This window comes from Aedes aegypti, chromosome 2, assembly GCF_002204515.2.
Source record: "Aedes aegypti strain LVP_AGWG chromosome 2, AaegL5.0 Primary Assembly, whole genome shotgun sequence".
NCBI lineage: Eukaryota > Metazoa > Arthropoda > Insecta > Diptera > Culicidae > Aedes > Aedes aegypti.
In genome coordinates, this window is record NC_035108.1 from 123,215,926 (window position 1) to 123,235,754 (window position 19,829).

Sequence of the window (19,829 nt, forward strand, 5' to 3'; positions counted from 1 at the left end):
TGGAACTGGCGCAACCCGTTCTGAATCAGTTTCAACCCCAACCCGATTCAGGTTCGACCGAACTACAAATTGTTTGACGTTGATTTGTTTATGTGTTGATCACCGACCCAGTTCCTCAAAACGAAAACGACATTAGAATGTTTCCTTATCATCTTAAAACAATTCAACGAACACTTAACAATTGGCAACAATTTGTGTAGTAAAACGGTATATAATCCGGGGTGGCGAATATCGGTACGCTTTCCCTATTCGCCGCGTGGAATTTGTGGCAAATGTTCGTTTTTGAAAACTTTACCTCAGCCCCGCTTCGGCGCCTGTGTCATCATATCCAGCGGACATTGCAACACTTCAAAATGTGCGTGTTAACGTTCAACGCTCCGTCATCGTAATCATTGTCATCAATCATCATCGAAACTTTAAAAGTAGTATCTACTCAGAACTGAAAACTATTCGATGAAAATGTGTTCACTGTGTTGCGGTTGGAGAATAGAATACAGTGAACATATTTTCCTGTAAATTTTCTTGATTTTGAACGAAAAAACTGCTTCTGGACATTCCTATATCAATGACGGATCCTGCCCCCTTAAATTTTAATTTGGCTAACAGTTCAGAACAATCGATGGAATAACATATAAAATCTTCCTAACTTTTTCATTGATTTTTTGAGAGCTTAAAAAACTGATTTACAAGAGTTCACAAAGCTTGAAATTCAAAAATATGCAATATTTTGAACATTGAAAAAGTTTTATGAATTATTCACCCTTATCATAGTTTAAGTTCTTTGGAGCGGAAACCCGTTTGCATTCCCGTTTGCGCCAGCAAAATCGAGGGCCATGGTTTCGAACGAATAGGATTCGGTCGAAAGCTGGATCCGACGTAAACAAGAATGAGGGTGATTTATAAAAAAAAGTTGCGTGACAATCGTGGAAGTGATGAAACAAAAAGGAAACAGTAAATTTGGTCAGATTAAGCATAAATTATTTAGATTTTTCCTTTTGATTTTGTTGTAATTGTCCAAATTGTATACGCGTAATACTTTGTTCAAAATATTTTTTATCCAATTCTTTTAAAAGTATGGCAAAGAAATAGTTCTTGTGTTATCTTCTTCAAACATTGCATGTAAAGCTTCGGATCATGTACTAAAACGTTACGTTCGATAATGTTTTTATTTCAAAAGCAGAATACTCAACTCGGTAAAAGGTCTAAAAATAAAGAAAACAACTGTAATAAATTACTAAATCTCTTACGTAAACTATTCAACAATAATGGCTGGTTCACTGCTTGCGGGACGAAAATCTTTTGAATCCCCTCAGTCTTGGTGCAATGTACTTGGATGGCTTTTTGGTGGTCGGCATAGGAGTCTCTACCGTCGTGGGACCAAACTCATCCGAAATGTCCATTTTCTTCATTTCCGTCGTGGTCGTTTCCTGCATCGGTTCCTTCTTACTGGTTGGATTGAAATCGAATGAAATCGGAATGTATTCTTCGGTTTTGAGCGACTCAAAGTTGAACTTGGCAAACTCGAAAGGTTCCTCCAGCTGCCCGGCCAAGGATTTGATCATCGAGACGTTCCGAGTGGCCACGGCGTTTGCCAGCTCGGAGAACAGCAAATCCGGAGTTGTTGTTGCGTTTTCGTTATACAGTTTGAAGTCTATCGTACTCGGTGGGGAAGGATCTTTAACGGCATATGCAGTGTTCTTGAGCTTATCTTTAAGGTCGGGTGAAGCCTTGGAAATCTGTTTGAAGGCAAATGTTTTAGTCTCCGGCGAGTAAACGTATTCCGTTTGATCAAAATCGTCTTCATACAGGGAACTAGGATCAAACGAATTGTAGTTATCGGGATGGGATTCCTGGGTTTTTGTTGGTTCAACCTTTGTGCTTAGTTTACTGACAGTTTTAGTTTTACTACGGTCTTTTGGCGTACTAGTAAGTATGCTGGTATATTCTTTAGCTACACTAACCACGCCATTATTCTTTTTCTTCATCATTTGGGCATCCGGCGGAAACATGACAGGACCAGTGTCGTCGTTAGCAAATTTCTGCGCTTTTATCAGTTGACTTTGGGTTTTTGATGCACTTTTAACAATTTCTAGCAGTTCCGCTGGATGTTTAAGTTCTTCTTGTGGGGGTTCTTTAATTTTGGGTATGTTAGGTATCTCGAACGTTGGTGGTTTAAGAGAAATCTTCTTCATTTTGTTGGTATCGTCCGGAGGCCAGTACTGAACTTGTTCTTGCTTCTTGTGACCGGTTAAATCGAACGTCTCGAAGAATTGCTCTGTGCGATCGCTGAACATTGTGCTGGTGGGTTTGGGTATGGATACGTTTTTGATGACAGTCAACGTTTTAACACGTCCTCCATTAGAAGATCCCATATCCGTCGAGGCATAGCTGTATGTCATGTCCCCAAGCACGACGCCCCGCTTGAATAGCGAAAAGCTGTGCGGATGCTCGATCGATAACGGTCGGACGATGTGGATCGTAGCTATGATGATAACTATCTGCGATGATTGAGGAAAGATAAAAGTTATTCAACGTCAGTGTGAGAATTGAGAGAAGTTTCAATGGTAAGTTTAACGGAAGTAAAGCTAGGAGTGAAACGCTCTATTTGTTGAACTTAACAACCTTTTTTCGGACCTGAAATAAATGAATTGATATTTTGTTCTAAGAGACTTGTCAAAACTAACAAAATTCAGTAACTTGCAAAACATATATTTTCTACTGAATTTTGAAATAATTGGATCTAAGTTAATGCTAATCGCATTTGTGCATGTCCATAATTGTACTTAACTGTAAACACGACACAAACAACAAGCGACTGACGCAACTTCTATTTTTTTTTCATAAAAGTGACAAAAGATAAACAGACAAAACGTAGAAAGCACAAAAGGTCAAAAAGGAAAAAAACTAAATTTCCAAAATGTTTCTTGAAAGCATCCACCAAGCAAATTGTTTTCAACCTTTTGTAATTTCGATCTTTTGTCCTTGTTTGTTATCCTTCGCATCGAAACTTTCAGGCGTTGGCTGGTTCGCCTAAATTCTCGACCTTCTGGCCTGTTGTCTTTCGATCTTTTGTTTGCCTTGTACATAAAAAATATATTTTTGTTACTCAACAATGGTTGATTCAATGAGCATAAGCATAAGTGACCTACAAGTCATTGCTGTTGTGTTATTGAAAAGAATTTGTATAACTGTGCAGAGATCACAATGAAAATGAATTGATAAAAAAGAGGAAAAATAGGGCACATAACTTATGGTCTTATCCATTGATGTACTAAATTAACTCGGTCGAAGAATGTTGACACTAGAGCGAATCCAGATCAATGTGATGGATTTTACTAATGTTATGTATTTTACCAAGTAAAATCCATCACATTGAATCCAGATCACGTGGGGATCATACGGGAGCGCGCCCCGCTCAAGTGTCACAATTCTCAGACCGAGTAAATTTAGCACACCAGTGAATTAGACTATTCGGTTCCTGCATGATTCACTTTGATGATATCGGATTTTTGCTGGGTCAAATTGGCTGAAATTTGGCAGAATGGTACCCTTATATACGATGCATATTGTTGGACAATATGGGCCCAGTTGCTTCAAAACTCCTGCTGAAGTGAATCAAAAGTGCCAAGAATATGATCCGACTCCCTATCCTCAATGTAAACGATTTGAATGTTTACACGGTGAAAAAATGAGCACGATGATATCAAGAGTTCTGTTCTTGGATTTACACTACTATTCAATTTTTACACTATCAAAGAAACAGTAATTGCGTTCAACGTTGAATGTTTTGATTTGAAATAGAAAAGTTACAATTAACTTTTTCATCTGATCCAGATTTGAACCTTCAATTTTCCGAGTGAAGGTCTTGTATCTTATCACGACACTAACTTGCATCCGTTGAAAGGTATTGAAATAATCTCGATGACTTTCTACAACGATGTATCAGTGAATGCTTTCATACAAGAGACATGATGTTCAAAATCAACGACTTTTAACTTCGAAGTCAAGGATAGAGACAGTAGAGCTAATCCTACTTTAGAACTTTTCAAATCATGGTGATTGGTGTTCTGAATTGAGTTCAAACCATTCAATCGAACGTGCCAAGTTTATACCGTGTATTAAAAACACCAGCCACGTTTTTGAAACAACGTTTCCCAAGGACTTTCGTTACTTTAAGATAACGGGAAATCATCTGTATCTGCACAATCTTTGCAAATGTGTTAATAGAGAAGGTTTTGCATGATGGGTATTAACTTCGATAAATTTATTAATGATATTTATTCGGATGATATGAATTTGAATCTTGTGGCTAACTTGTAATCTATGTGGTTTAAACTAAAATCTATTTCGCATACTCCAAAGAATTCCAAATCAGCGATTTGGTTGTCGTACGACGACAGCCAGGGATATATTTCTCTTTTCACGTTTTACGTGTTCTTTTGATAATAACTATTCTTCATTTTATGCTGTCGATTGATGTGATGTACAAAAACCCGTTCAGCTTGAAATCAAGCCTTGCATACGTCTGTCAAAGAACATATGTAATGAAGTTTTAAATAAGTAAGTTATTAAGAAAGTGAATGAAAAATCAAAAGAGCAAAATACTGTTGTCTATAGCAATATATAATAAATAAGTGATCATATCATTAAACTGCGATACTAGAGAGGGTTATTTTGCTTGTGATTTAATTATGATAAGGTTTCTATTAGTTACGTTCTTATAAACTCAAAGGAGAGCTTTGGTATGCCAGTAGCTTCAAAGCTACATTATGACATCGCTTTTTTTTATCAAAGATCGAAGGGCCATGTACTAATGACAAGCAATAAAAACAACTTTGGAATCAGCTCAGCTGATTGAAAGTAGGGGTAGTCGGGGCGGTTTGGCCAATGGGGTGGAATAAGCATTGAGCACCCCTTGAAAACTGCATACATTCTTGAAATTTCATCCGAAATAACATGCAACCCCAAAGCTGATAAGGAAATGAAGCAATAGGCATGTTATAAGTCAGTGTTTTAAACTTAGAGAAAAATAAATAAATGATGTTAAAAAAAACTGCCCATATTGCCCCGAATCACTCTTTCAAATTTCATCATTTCAATGGTGATGAAAGAATGATAAGGTTTGACTGTTAGAATGTCCTTAAAAAAATCTTCATGCTCGACCTGTTTATAAATACTAATAATTTTCAAGTGAAGTAAAAAAATGAATTTTTATATTGTATGAGATAATTTTACAACCAAAACCGGGGTACCCCATCGGTAAAAAATCGACTGAAAAAATGACAATTTTTGAAAAATCATTCATTCATTCGTGAACTTTATAAGGTAACGGAAATCATGCGGATCTAGTGTATTCATCTAAAAATGGTTGGAAATCATGCAAGAATCCGAAGATTCCATAATTCATAATTTCAGCACTTTTATCGACTTTTCCTTAAGGTGGCCAAACTGCCCCACTTTCCCCTATTTTACCTTTCGGTCGTCGCGCGAATTTCTGTAACGCGAGTAGTCGCGCGTTGTACCTTGTACACCCTTGGTTAGAATCTCTAGTGCCACCTAGAGGTCAAATTCTGATTTAAATGAGGTACCATCAGATAGCGCTTCACCTCCAGAACAACTTTACTAAAGGCCCCAAGTTTCTATATTATCAGGATTTTGAGATATACCAGATATACCGATTTCAAACTATGGTTAACTCGAACCGTACATAGTGCGTTCATTATTATGCGACTTCCATGTACATTTGTTGATTTTACCGTATTATGAAGGGCCACACTGTAAATAAAAACTGTCAAGTATTGTTCTTAAGAAGATTCTATAGGAATACATTTTGGTTTGGTGTCGATAGATATCTTTGTTGCAAAATGATAGCATATAAATCACAACTAAATGATATCAAACATGCAATAAAAATAAGAAGAATGAAAGTTCAGAACAACATCTCAAAATGTGTTGTTTTTCATCAAATATGGAAGAGGTTGTTGAATAACATATTCCAAACAAAGTAAAACTCAAACTGTTCTTGTAAATGTTGCTAATCCATGAAATTGCAGTAGCAACTACGAATTGTACGGTCATCAATGCTAATGCTCATGTTGCTAATCCATGAAATTACGTATAAGATACTATTCCTCGCGTCAAAACATTCGATGATGTACAAATTTACAGAAACCGATTCCAGATTGTGTCCGGTATTGGGAGCCACCTAATGGTGGCGGTCACAAAAGTGGCCACTGTAGTCAAATATCCACTTAAGGTCTACAATAGCCCTATTTAGCACGAGACATGAAAAATGAACTGTCGCACGATATGTATTGGAGTTCAATATCAATTGTCCCTAATTACAGGTTCCCTCTGGAACATCCGGTGGTCCCGGAAGTAGTCACTGTAGTCAACTATCCATTTTGAGTCTACAGTTGCCCTATTTACGACAAGACATGAAGAATGAGCCGTCGCATGATATGCTTTGGTGTCAAAATCGAAATGTCTCCTATGCAAGGTTCCCCCGGGGCACTGGGCGGCGCCATGAGTGGCCAAATCTGTACAAGACTCATTTTCAACTTATAATAGGGTATTTTATGATAAGCTAGGGAGAAAACAATATTGCGCGACATATTTTGAGTGAATAAATTGTTTGATCCCAATTCGGATCCACTACCGGCACCGATTCCGGGGAAATGGCCATATATTGGTTGTTTCTGGACCAATATTAATACTTGGCGCACCAATCGCTTCAGAATTAGATCTTCTATCTTCATGTGTAGTAAAATTTTGATTTTTTAGCCGAGACCTTTGCTAAAAACACGTCATAATTTTACTGCATAAGACATGCTTCCGGAAATCCGGATTATCACCGGTATCCGGTGGTCATAGTTCATCTCCGTGGATGCACCTCAAAACTAGATTAGTTGACCCGTCCATTACTTCTTAAAGAATTGAAATCGGTCAATTTTTGTCAAAGTTACAGCATTCCAAAGTTGGCCCAATTTTTGCCTGTCCCAGTTATTTTGACAACCCCCTGTATATCAAATATTCCATCATTTGCGATACTTTAAAAATGGGGAGGGTACAAAAAAGGGGGGAGGGCTCCCTGCAAATCTTATTACAACTCTTCATATTGTATTTAAAGTTGAAAACATTATATGGCACATGAATTCCCCTGTCCTGAATATAAAACACTGTGTCGGTTTATTGATTAGATTAGATTTTTAAATAAAAAATGCAAAAAGTTCAAGTATATTTTAAAAATGACCTGGGGCAGACACGAACATTCTGAAAACCCCATTATTTTTGTTTATTTTTATACTTTCAAGCCCGGGGTGTCCGGTCTCTGGGCATTCATATCGACTTTTTTTGTCGAACAGTGTTATAGTGAGGTAAAATAATCATTTGGTGCCAATTTTCTAGTCTATCGTACTCAGTGTAAAATAATAAGACAAATCTAAACATATTAAGCTTTCAAGTATATTAGTTCCTATTAGTACCTCATTTGTTACTGATAGGAAAAAGTTTAACATACGTTCTTGACCCCTTTACTAGCAGCAATATATGTTTAACGCAAAAACTTTTTTGTGTTTCGATATTTTCACACTATTTTTTCGCAAGATCTCAAAAGCTCTTCTTTGTTTTCTTCTTCTTTCTGGCATTTCGTCCACACTGGAACAGAGCCTGCTTCTCAGCTTAGTGTTCTTAAGAGCACTTCCACAGTTATTAACTGTGAGCTTACTGTGCCAATGACCATTTTTGCATGCGTATATCGTGTGGCAGGTACGAAGATACTTTATGCCCTGGAAAGTCGAGCAAATTTCCAACCCGAAAAGATCCTCGACCGGTGGGATTTGAACCCACGACCCTCAGCTTGGTCTTGCTGATTAGCTTTGTTTTAAAATCTGTGAATTTTGATAATTGGTTATCTGAATCCGGAAATATTCCTCAATTCCTTGGGGGACCGACTAGCCATAACTGCCATAACCCACGTAAATATATCAGGCTACACATTTTTTCTTAAATTCGCTTAGTCACTTTTCCAATCAATACCGTTTTGTCTCAAATTCTGAATATGACTCATATTTCAAACACTCGAATTCAAACAGTGATTTTTCAATTATTTCTTCGAAATTTATTCTCATGGTGGTCAATTCTTGTATTATTCATGTCCTTCATATAAAAATTATTAAAAAAATTTGTGTTAGTCTTGTAAATCACCTCTGTTCAGAATATGAGTCATGTTCAGAATTTGAGACAAAACGGTACTTTGATGACAAATCGTTGATTAACCGTTTTTGAGTAATGAGCATTTATGTGTCTGGCACCACTCCGACGATAAAAAATCATGAAAACTTCAAAAAACATTGTATTGTAATTTTTAATTTTTTTTAGAGACAACCGATTTGTATGATTTTTTTCAGAAAACCTCTTCATTACCTGATATTTTATAGCCCACGTTTTATTTCAAAAAACATTGTATTGTAATTTTTAATTTTTTTAAGAGACAACCGATTTGTATGACTTTTTTCAGAATATCTCTTCATTACTTAATATTTTATAGCCCACCTTTTTTTAATGTATCTTGAATCTTTTGAAGAAACTTCATTCATTTTATGCATTTTATTCATTTATAAATTATACAAAAGTGTTGTAGGACTATTCCTATTTTTTTTAAGGGTTTCGTAGTTTAAACATATTCATTACATGCACTTTTGGGTGTGAAATCTTATGTCTATCGTATGTCTCAGACAATGGAAATGGTTAAATGAAGTGCGATAAGTATTTTTTTTTTCAACAGGAAAGTTAGTATAGTTTGATATTTTTTAAATAAGAAAAAAGGATAGAAGAAATATTTTTTTTAAATTACCATATATTTCTTTTTTTTTAAATCTGAAGACGTTTCTACTGTTAGGTGGATTGAGCAAAAATTTCTCTGGTTAGTATGACAAATGTCAGTAAGGAATGAAAGGAAGTTGAAAGGAAAATATAAGGATATACAAATTAAGGGTATAAACATTAAATCAAATTTGCATAACCCGTCTGCTAATACATTCTTCCTTCTGTCGGGTGTGAGATCACTGCGTCCATTTTTTAGAACTATTGTGTTATACCCTTTTGCTTTTACAAAGACACTCAGTGGCGAGAACGCCACCGGAATACTTTGCGCGGTGACTGAACTTTTAGCCATCTGCCATTGATGGGCAGAAGTCCTAAGTTGCAGCTTTGTGAATCCCCCAATCTGGTACGATCAGCCTGATAAAGCCGACCACTTCCCTGGGAGATGCGTTCCAAATATCGGCCGGCTCCAAAAAGGGCTTGCCAAATATTTTGGATCTTCGTTGTATATGTGCACTGCAGGAGCAGAGAAGGTGTTGAGAGGTTTCGCACGTTTCACTACAGAAACGGCAATTTGGGTTTTGGATGGCTCCGATCTTTTGTAAATGGTATCTGCTGGGGCAGTGTCCAGTTATTAGACCGGTGTAAGTGCGGAGGTCCCTTTTGTTGAGACCAATGAGTTTTTGTGTTTGTTTCGAATTAATTGTGACGAATCTTTTGGACTGATTCGCATTGGAAACTGTTTTCCAATTGGATATAATTTGACTGGACAACCAGCTGTTCAGTTCAATATTTAGTGAGCAGTTTGATATGCCAAAGAATGGCTCAGGACCAATGAATGTATTGGCCGATCCATTCCTGGCTAGCTCATCGGCAATTTCATTACCCTCTAGACCCGTATGCCCCGGGATCCAATATAGTTTAACTCGATTGCGGATGGCTAGGTTTTTTAGAGCAAGAACACATTTCCACACTAATTTTGAGTTAAAAGTGTAAGCTTTCAGAGCATGAAGAGCTGCTTGGCTGTCGGAGAAAATACAGATTGTGGCATTTCTGTAATTCCTCTTTACGCTGAGCTGCACACATTCAATGATAGCATACACTTCAACCTGAAAAACTGTAGGCCACTGTCCGAGAGGGACAGAGATTTTAGTTTTTGGTCCGTGCACTCCAGATCCAGAACGATTGTTTATTCTCGATCCATCAGTGTAGAATTTGATTGAGCCTGGAGGAATACTCGATCCACCTTCTTGCCACTCTTGGCGAGAAGGCATGAACACCGTATATGGTATGTCATAATTCACAACTATTTCCATCCAGTCACTGCATTTTTCTACAATTGGATTTATAGAAAATTCGTTTAGTATGCTTAGGTGACCGGTTAAATCACCTGGCAGAAGGTTTATTGATCGTTTTAGCCTCAGAGCGCTTTTTTCAGCATCCAGCTTTATGAATTGATCTAGCCGGGGCTGATTAAGCATTGCATCTAGGGCGAATGAGGGGGTGCTGCGAACTGCACCAGTAATGGCGACGCACGCGGCGCGTTGGATTTTGTACAGCTTGGCTCTAGCCGTAACCTCGCTTGTTTTTGGCCACCAGACAAGGGAAGCGTAGGCTATTCTAGGCCGAACGATGGTTTTATATATCCACATGATCATATTAGGTTTTAGGCCCCACTTCTTTCCACAGGTCTTTGAGCAGACCCACAGAGAATTGAGACCTTTATTTACCATGTTTTGAAGATGTGTGTTCCAATTGAGTTTAGCATGCCAAGATATTTGACTTCATTTGAGTAAACCAATTGTGTTTGATTGCAGCTGTAACTTTCTGCGCTTTGCGAAAGGTACAATCGTAGTTTTTGAAGGATTTATCCCCAGTTTCTCTTTCAGACACCAGGAGAGCGTGCCCGACCAACCAGTCTTCATAATTCTTTATAGATCTTTGACCAACGATGGCGATCGCTAACGGTTCAAAACGAATCGCTATCGAAAATCACTGACTGGTTGACCGGGTGTAATCGAGAGCTGATTGCATTCTTGCAAGGACAACGCTTTCAAATTTGCCGCGTACACTGCTAATACATGATAACACAATTATAATAAAACTTGATTTACTTGTCATCCCATTGAAAAAAGTGTGTACAAAAACATATTTTATTTGTGTTTTATTCAATTGTAATAAAAATGTTTACCGTGCGTTGAAAAAAAATAATAGTATTCGTTCTAAGGCAGAGATACAAAGGATTTTTTTTTTGAAACAGTGGGAGGGATCACAAATTGAGTTTTGTAGTTTAAAGTTTGATTGTGTTAGTGCACGCATAATGCAAATTTTACAGTAGTATTAGTGCGGACGTGAGAATATAGCTTAAAACGAAACAATAGTGCGAAAATAACGATTGTACCCTGTTTGGCATAAAGTCGTTTGGCATAAGGCCGTTTGGCATAATGATCGTTTGGAATAATGGCCGTTTGGCATAATGAGTGATTTAGAATGAATATCTGCATTTTTTTGAAACTTTTACCGAAATCAACACCAACGAGCCCATAGCAAAAATGGTAGGTACTCAACAAGCGTGGTGGTCGTTCAGAGATTTGCCATGCTCTGGATGTCAAATCATACAGGAGCTCTTCCACAAAGGTTTATCGTTTCATCATTTTTTTCAAGAAACCCTACAATAATTCCTACGCCGATTTTTTTTTTAATTTATTCTAGGCATTTTTGTTAGGATTCTTTTTCAAAATTCTTCCACGAATTTTTTTCCTGAGAGTAATCAGGAATTACTCCAAAAATTTTTCATGCATTGTTCGAAGAAAAATCTATTATAAACTTTTCCAAAATTTCTCGATAAATTTGACCTGGGATTCCTCATTAAGTTCCTCCAGAACTTTCTCACGGCATTTCCTCAACATTTCATCAAAATATTATAGTTTTTAGTTCAATAATTTTCCTAAGGAAAGTTTAAAATAAAATTTCCAAATCGCCATGTACTTTTCAAAACTTTATTCAAGGTTCTACACTAGTTAATACTAGAGCAATTATTATAGTTATTGCTCCGATAATTCAAAGATAGTTTTTTTCGGGGGTTTTCCCGAATTTTACAAAAGATCCATCTTAGGACATTATTCAGAGATTGTATTTTTTTTCGATTATCTTAGCAATTTAAAAAAAAAATCTAGGAGGAATTTTATCAACAGTATAGGCGTTCTCTCAGAGATCTTTGTGAAAATTCAGCAAGACATATTTAGAACTCACACAAGTTTCATATGAGGTTATCAAGGATTTACTTTCGAAAGTCTTTGCGGATACTTTTATCAATTTTCTTTAAAACAATCTGAAAAATGTCTTCGAAACTGCTCTGGGGACAGCCCTGTATGAACGACTAGAATTTGTTTTGGAGAATTCTTTGAGTAATGTAAAACAAATGAAGGAATTCCTAAAATAATTTTGAATTCTTTTTATTGGAAAAGTTTCTTTGCATATTTATGAAGTAACGTAAGCAAACAATGCTACCCTATATAATTACCGTTGTATATGACAGAGCTTCTAAAGTTGATTATACAAAAGTGACTTTCTAAAACCGATCCTATTCCAATAATTAAGCTTTCTTAGAGCAATATATTTTTTTTTTTGAAATGCGTTTTACGTGCTGTATGAATTAAATATATTTTCCGATAGAATAAGCTTTTCATCCTATTTGTTTGATATAAATGATGTTCAATACAAATTATTGAATCTTCAGAAGACATTTCAAAAATTTTATTTTCTATGCTTTATAAACCTTGTTGTATTTATATTAAGACTGCATATTATTCCATATTTTTTTAGTTGCTTCAATATTTGATGACTGGGGCCTTCCTTAGCCGAGTGGTTAGAGTCCGCGGCTACAAAGCAAAGTCATGCTGAAGGTGTCTGGGTTCGATTCCCGGTCGGTCCAGGATCTTTTCGTAATGGAAATTTCCTTGACTTCCCTGGGCATAGAGTATCATCCTACCTGCCACAGGATATACGAATGCGAAAATGACAACTAAGGCAAAGAAAGCTCTCAGTTAATAACTGTGGAAGTGCTCATAAGAACAGCTCAGAGGCAGGCTCTGTCCCAGTGTGGACGTAATGCCAAGAAGAAGAAGAAGACACAACAAATATGACCCGATTTTGTCAGCTTAATATTCATCGAGGGGCTGACAAAATCGAGTCCCAACTGTAGTAACAGAATTACTAAATTTCAGTAATTTATGACTATTTTCTACCTGCTTCTCTTTCACTCGGAAGGGAATTTTTATACTAATTGTGAATTCAATATCTTAAGCACCAAAATACCACTATTTATTTAATTTGAGGTCTCTGAATCTATTACCGTTTTCAGAAATATCATAGCACGTCTGGTTTGATTGACTGTTGAAAATGCATTATTTATCATTTTTCTCCCAGCTTGCATGCTGATATATGTGTGTGCTTTATTCACTACAGAAATCCGTTTTTATTGTTTTAAGAATACGAAACAACAAAGTTTGTTCTAATTACGTTACTAAAAAACTACGTTTTAATGATTTTGAAAAATATTATATCTGGCCATATAAAAGGGAAAATGAAGTTTGTATGACGGTTGCAAGCATGTTCGAAAAAAATAATAAATCGATAATGAATCGAGCAATTTTCACCAAACTATGTCTCACACAAGAGTTTAAGCCCTATTTTGCATGCTCGATGGATTGAATTTGGCAAAAAATTAAAAATCGTAGTTGAAATTTCATACAAACATCAATAACACCGGCATTTTTACATCTTTGACATCCTGTAGCACAAAAATTGTAACTTGCTGGAACATTTTCAGCAACCCCGCTGAAGACACATAATTTGAGCCTTGAAATGCGCAGAAAGGTTATTTTTGTTCCGCTGTGTAATCGAAAATCCGTGGGATTGCATATTAAAAATGTTGGTATTTCCTTTTCTATACAGTCCTTAGATACAACAAATTGTTATAAATCGATAATTAATTACTGATATGGTATACTTATCATGTATTACTATATTGAATATTTTCTGGTCAAAAAATTATTGTAGAAAAACACATATGATCTTATTTCAACTGTACCAAGAATGCAAATAATTAAGAAATCAAGCTTATCCCTAATTATCCTGCATGTTTTTGATTTGATGACACCCACCAACCGAACGAAATGTAACGAATAGAGAAAGGTTTTATAGAACATCTTTACAGTTCACACTCAATTCACTAGCCAAAAATAGATTTGGTTTTCTTGGCAATACTTGATCATTTCAAACGTCTCTATAACAACAAGTCATAAAATTAGAGTTCAAATCGTTATAGCACTGTTTAACACTCCAAAGTATGATCACAAGTTTTTTTTTATAAAAGTACACTCACTTGCACTAGATTCGCCATTTCGCGTAATTATTTTCCCATCGACAGTAGATGTTTTCTGAGCCGCGCTACCAAAACCGCGTATCCATTTGGTGTCGAATTAAATCAGTACACTAAGTCCAGCTTGTTGCGTGAACCTTGCTTTATAGTTTTTTCCTCGCCCGTCGATGTACTGTCACTCATCATCATCGTTCAGGAAAAGCTAAACTTTCCCCACCCGGCTCGATTCGTTGTCGTTGGCGGCAGTAGTAATCAGCAAAAGGATTGGCACCATGGTGGCTTGCTTCTGGTAAATTCAGTGGCTGTTTCTTTGGCACGCGAAGTAGAGTGCGTGGATGAGGGAAAATGATTCAACATGTCGTTCGGAAAACTCGTTCCTTTTAGTTGATTTTTTCGTAGAGCAAGTCCAGTTTCTTGACATATTGATGTTGATTAGTTCAATGATATTAGCTGCCCTTGCTAGTTGGGCCATTTATAGGGTTATTTTTTAAATTCTTTCTTTTCTCTTTTCTAGGGTCTCACCGTTGAGGACTGCATAAGGTCGCGTGGGCCATCGTTTTGACTGCAAAGTTTGAGAACGGTCCGAAATCATCCAAACTGGGGGGATAAGTGGCCCTTCCATTTTGTTTTGAAATATATAGCAGTATAAGGAAGCAAGGATATTTTGATTCGTCAGAATGAGTGTCATAATTCGATTGCAAAATTTGCCCTGGTCGGCAAATGCACTGGATGTTCGTAACTTTTTCAAAGGTCTGTCCATTCCGGACGGCGGAGTTCACATCGTTGGAGGCGAAATGGGCGATGCGTTTATTGCTTTCAGGTTTGTATATCGTTAGTTTACTCCAGTCGTAATCTTGTCGCAACAAGAAGAGCATTTTCCAACGCTATCAATTAGTACCAGAAACATTGCAACTGCAGCTCTCTCAAGTCTCTTTCGTACGGTATTGGGTCACGAAGGGGTTACATGGCATAGATCCACTCCGGCTGTTTATTGCGTAATGCTTCCGACCAGTATAAGCAACTTTCTTTCGAAAAATAACGTACCCAGTTTTATTCTCACTACTTATCCTGCATTGTATAACTAGGTGAATGTGATAGATATCCCACCTTAACGTGTATCCACCAAACAGCTCGACCTTATTGGCGTATAGTCTGAGCGGTGCTGAATGTTTTTGCACGACAATGTATGTCGCAACTTTTCCGGTTACTCAACATCATCAATTACCGATGATGCACAAGCCTATCCAGCTTCGCCTGAATGTACTACCAATCAAGGAAGCAATTTCAAGAAGCCAAATGTCTACAATTCGCTAGCTGGAAAATCTTGATAGTCATCGTGTACGCGCAACCAAATCTGTCGGTTGCACTGTCTGATATGGATGCTGCATTGCATGTTTTGCACCTTGTCGTTACGATTGATAGCGACCGTGTGTCCAGTACCGGTTTCTGGATGCGTATTGCAAGTTGAGCTGTGCGCTTTAGGTCCACACAGATGACTTAATAGCACGTTTAGCTGGGCATCTATTCGCGCGCGGTTTCACTTTCATTCACGATCAAGTTCAATTAACACTTCTATGCCACTGGGTTCGCGTCTAGGGCATTGAACGCAATGATACCAATTAAAATTCATTAGAGAAAACCATTATGTACTGGATTTACTGTAGATCACAATAAAAAGTTTAGAATAAATCAGCATTGGAGTTCAATTGACGATCAAGCTTAGTTAAAAAGAAATTATTCCTCTGGAGTTTTTATCGTCGGCCATCATTTATCTTAGCATACATGTATACGTGTGATGTACAAGCTTCCATGTTGGGAAGAGAGATTTTCTCGATTGCTGTTTGTCACAGAAACAGGTAAGTCAGTGTATTGAATCATTTCGTGGTGGAATTTAGGAAATACATCGCAAAGCCGTCTTACATGTTTTAGAAAATAGTTTTGCATCTATGATTTTAATGATTATATTAAAACTGGTAGCAGCCGGTATCAAATTAATGACAATTTTTAAGATTTATCGTTTTTAATTAGATATTGATCTCTCAGAAAAAATATTTTATAATCGCATTTGTTATCGTTACTATCGATATCGTTTGCTGAAAACATTGGAGCCAAATCTATGTCGGCTTTTTGTTATCGATATCGGATCCAATATGCGATAATAGATCGAGCTTTTGAATTATTTTACAGTACCGGGCAAGCACCATATTCTGAACGATTAAGGAAATCCAATTTGAATAACTTAAATTATAAAGGATTTCAACAGCTGGGATATTGGTTTGTCTTGTCGTTGCATTTGTCTAATATCTAAATAAACGTATAGATTAATATAAAAGGTCCATCAATTAACAATTATTTAAAAAATCATATGTTAGTTTGACGCATGCATGTTCCTAATTATGGACGCCATATACATCAATGGTCCTAATTATGAACACACATCGTTCCTTATTATGGACAACAAACGAACTTTACGTATAATATTTGTTGAAAAAAACAACTTAACCATATATTTTAGTTTTGAAATGTTACAATGAATCATGTTTCGAACTGTCAGTTTACTATTTTGGATGTAAAAACAATGAATGTGCAACATAAGGAACGGACGGGTCTACCCCGTTTGGCATAATGCCGTATGGCATAATGCCGTTTGGCATACAGTCGTTTGGCATAATAGCTGTTTGGCATAATGCCATTTGGCATAACGGTCGTTTGGCATAATCGCCATTTGGCATAATAGCCGTTTGGCATAATTGTGAAAAACATTGAATTTGATCAAATTTCTTCCATTGAGCAAAGGGGTGTGGATATACTGCTCACGATCGTTCATTCCGTTGTCAATTATTGATAGAACATACTTCTGATCTTCATTTTTCAAGGAAACCAATATCCAATAAAACTCATTTGGAATTGCATCATACATGACCATTGTGTCCGGGATATTATAGCGCATTTTTAACAAAAATGTATCCAGCGCCTAAGTTATTCCATGTCATTTGGAAAAAAAGGAACATGGTATGTTCTGACCATAAGATATGATCCCGCATATTACTGTAGCAGTATCTTCCTTTGTCAAATTATGCCAAACGACCATTATGCCAAACGACTATTATGCCAAACAACTGTTATGCCAAACGACTATTATGCCAAATGACTTTATGCCAAACGACTGTATGCCTAACGGCATTATGCCAAATGGCATTATGCCAAACGGGTTAGACCCGGAACGGACCGTTCAGAATATGGCGCTGTCTATAATATGGTACTGGCACGGTAATTCAGATCCATTTTTTGAAGGTGATCCTCAATGAAACAATGTACAGCCAACTCTCCATAACTCGTTAGTATGTTTCTCATTATCGAGTTATAGAATCATAGTAAAAGTGGCTACTTTACGAATCGAACGTTTAGAACCCAAGTATAATTATCAAGAATATGATCCTCAAAAATTGATGACATATTGTTAGTATAGGATTTCAAAATGTGATTGATTATGATGGAAGTATGTAAATTGAAACGCGCAGCTATTCAGATCAAGACCAAAATAACAAAATCCGATTTATTGGCTTACTATTTCCTGATATAATTGCCTTTGAAATTGAGAGTAGCAGTACCATTATGACGGCCATCTTCTGATTCCGAAATATTTTGGCTGAAATGTTGTTCTGACACGCTACCTAAGTTCACATAAAAAGGGAAAAAAGGAAGACGTAATATGTTTTTTTTTTTATGTGTCTACAGTTATTATTTATAGCTTTGATTAATGTTTCAATCAAACAAGCCAACAAGAATTAAGCTGCTTTACATATACATTTCGGGAATTCAAAACGCTATTCATCAATACATGATTGATTCATATTAAGACTTGTTATCAACGTTTTTGGTGTAAACTTTAAAGCAAGTGAATGAAGTAAAATTTGCTTTCAAAAGTATTTTACAACGCTGCTCTCAAACCACTAATCACAATAATTGATGGCAAACTGAAACAATTTTCCAATAGTTTTGTACATTTATCTACAAGTTATATTTATTTGGTCTCTAGTTCCCGGCAGTTCAAAAATCTCGTTGGGTAAGAAATTTCTGTTGGCTTTCTGGTCAGAGTCTATTATTCAACAAAACGGTGAACAAAATATATTAGACGCAATTATTCCGGACAAAATAATTTCCTCATATTTGTAGGGTCATTCTAGGATGTTCAAAGCACGCGTAATCGACCATCGCCGATTTAAACAAAATTTTGGTCAAATCTCGCCTAATTTATGATCTTGACCTAAAAGCCATTGATAACCGAGAGTGTAGCTTGTTGTTGCTGAGAAAGCGAATGGATTTACGAGTTATTTAACAATGCTACGATGAAGAGAAGATACTGCTCTATCTCCTAGTGATGATGTTTTTTTCTTTTGGTCCATTGATTTGCTTAAAACAACGAGATACACTCTCGGTTACCAATGGCTTTTAGAGCGAGGTCATAAGTTATTCGAGAAATGTTCATTAACTTGAAACATGCAAAGAGCCAAATTTGTATACCAATCGGACCACCCATAGGACGATTTCCCGTGATTGCAAATTTGAAAAAAAAAAACGTGATTTCGCTTACATTCTTATCTGTAGTAAATATGTTTAGCCCTGGGCTAGTTCATCTTGCGACCAACGGCTTTACCTACATTGCAAAGGTATTCGTCACTATACGCTTACATCATAAGTGAGGGGATGGGATTCGATCCCAGGTTCCCGGCGTGAGAGGCGTGTATTCCAACTCCTACACTAGATCCATCCCCTGCTTACATTTTTCAATTTACATCTTCAAAAGTATTAGACACAGAGAAAAATGACCGCCGACACTTTTGAAAGAAATCGTTTAAGGAGTCTAGAAAAAATACTAGGCTACAAATCACGAATGTTATTTTGGCTTTAACTCAGAAAACTAGACAGATTAAATCCAAATTCATATGTCGATAAAAAAAAATTAGTTAACATTATCACATTTTTATGTCTCAACAACAACAAAATCTAGTTAAACGTTTGACATAAGCTCAATACAGATATAAATAAATTTATGCGCTCGTTTTTCTTACCGAACATCAAAATAAGCAAACATTCAACTAACTACAGACTTTCAATACACATTTTTAATAGTGGTTTTGAAATAAGCTAAGTTTACTTGCAACTTTTTTTTTCTTTTGTTAAGAAGTGTTATTTTGACAGTTAAATTGTCAAACAAAGCTGTGGGAACGAAGGGGATTGACGATGTTGGAATAACATGACTTTATTTTAAATCAAACGTTTTTGCGAAAATAAAATGACTGAGTGAAAATTAAATTATTGATGCCCAAAAAATTCTCGCGAGTTCGATCTTGAAAAACGCCTATCATCGCATACAAGGCCCAAACGCAATGATAGCGGAACGACAACGAAAATCGAATCAGTGTTGGTTCATTTTCATTCGTTGACAACTAAGTCGAGATGGTGTGATTCATGCTCACGAATCGTTTCTGCTTTCCGTTGCCGTTGCGTTATCATTTGTGCGATCATTCTTTGGATAATTAGGAATATAAAAAGCGCGGAAGACACCAATACGATTTGAAAATGTGGTCCATTTGTGTACTGGATACACGAGTAAAACTTG

The 19,829-nt window shown here is 36.5% G+C and overlaps 2 protein-coding genes across 3 annotated transcripts in view; one reads left to right on the forward strand and one right to left on the reverse strand.

Annotated features, from left to right (window-relative positions):
- Nucleotides 1-19,829, forward strand: part of LOC5566494 (putative uncharacterized protein DDB_G0282133) — a 69,863-nt gene that overhangs the window by 12,578 nt on the left and 37,456 nt on the right. For both annotated transcript variants that reach the window (XM_021842189.1, XM_021842190.1), the window contains exon 2: nt 14,721-15,026. In XM_021842189.1, coding sequence (XP_021697881.1) covers nt 14,884-15,026 — 143 coding nt within the window. In that variant the 5' untranslated portion in view covers nt 14,721-14,883. The remainder of the gene's footprint in view (nt 1-14,720; nt 15,027-19,829) is intronic.
- Nucleotides 527-14,714, reverse strand: LOC110675982. Its single transcript, XM_021842191.1, has 2 exons — nt 14,210-14,714; nt 527-2,498 (listed from the first exon to the last, which is right to left on the reverse strand). Exons 1-2 carry the CDS (start codon nt 14,225-14,227, stop codon nt 1,275-1,277), a joined length of 1,242 nt encoding a protein of 413 aa, XP_021697883.1. The 5' UTR covers nt 14,228-14,714; the 3' UTR covers nt 527-1,274.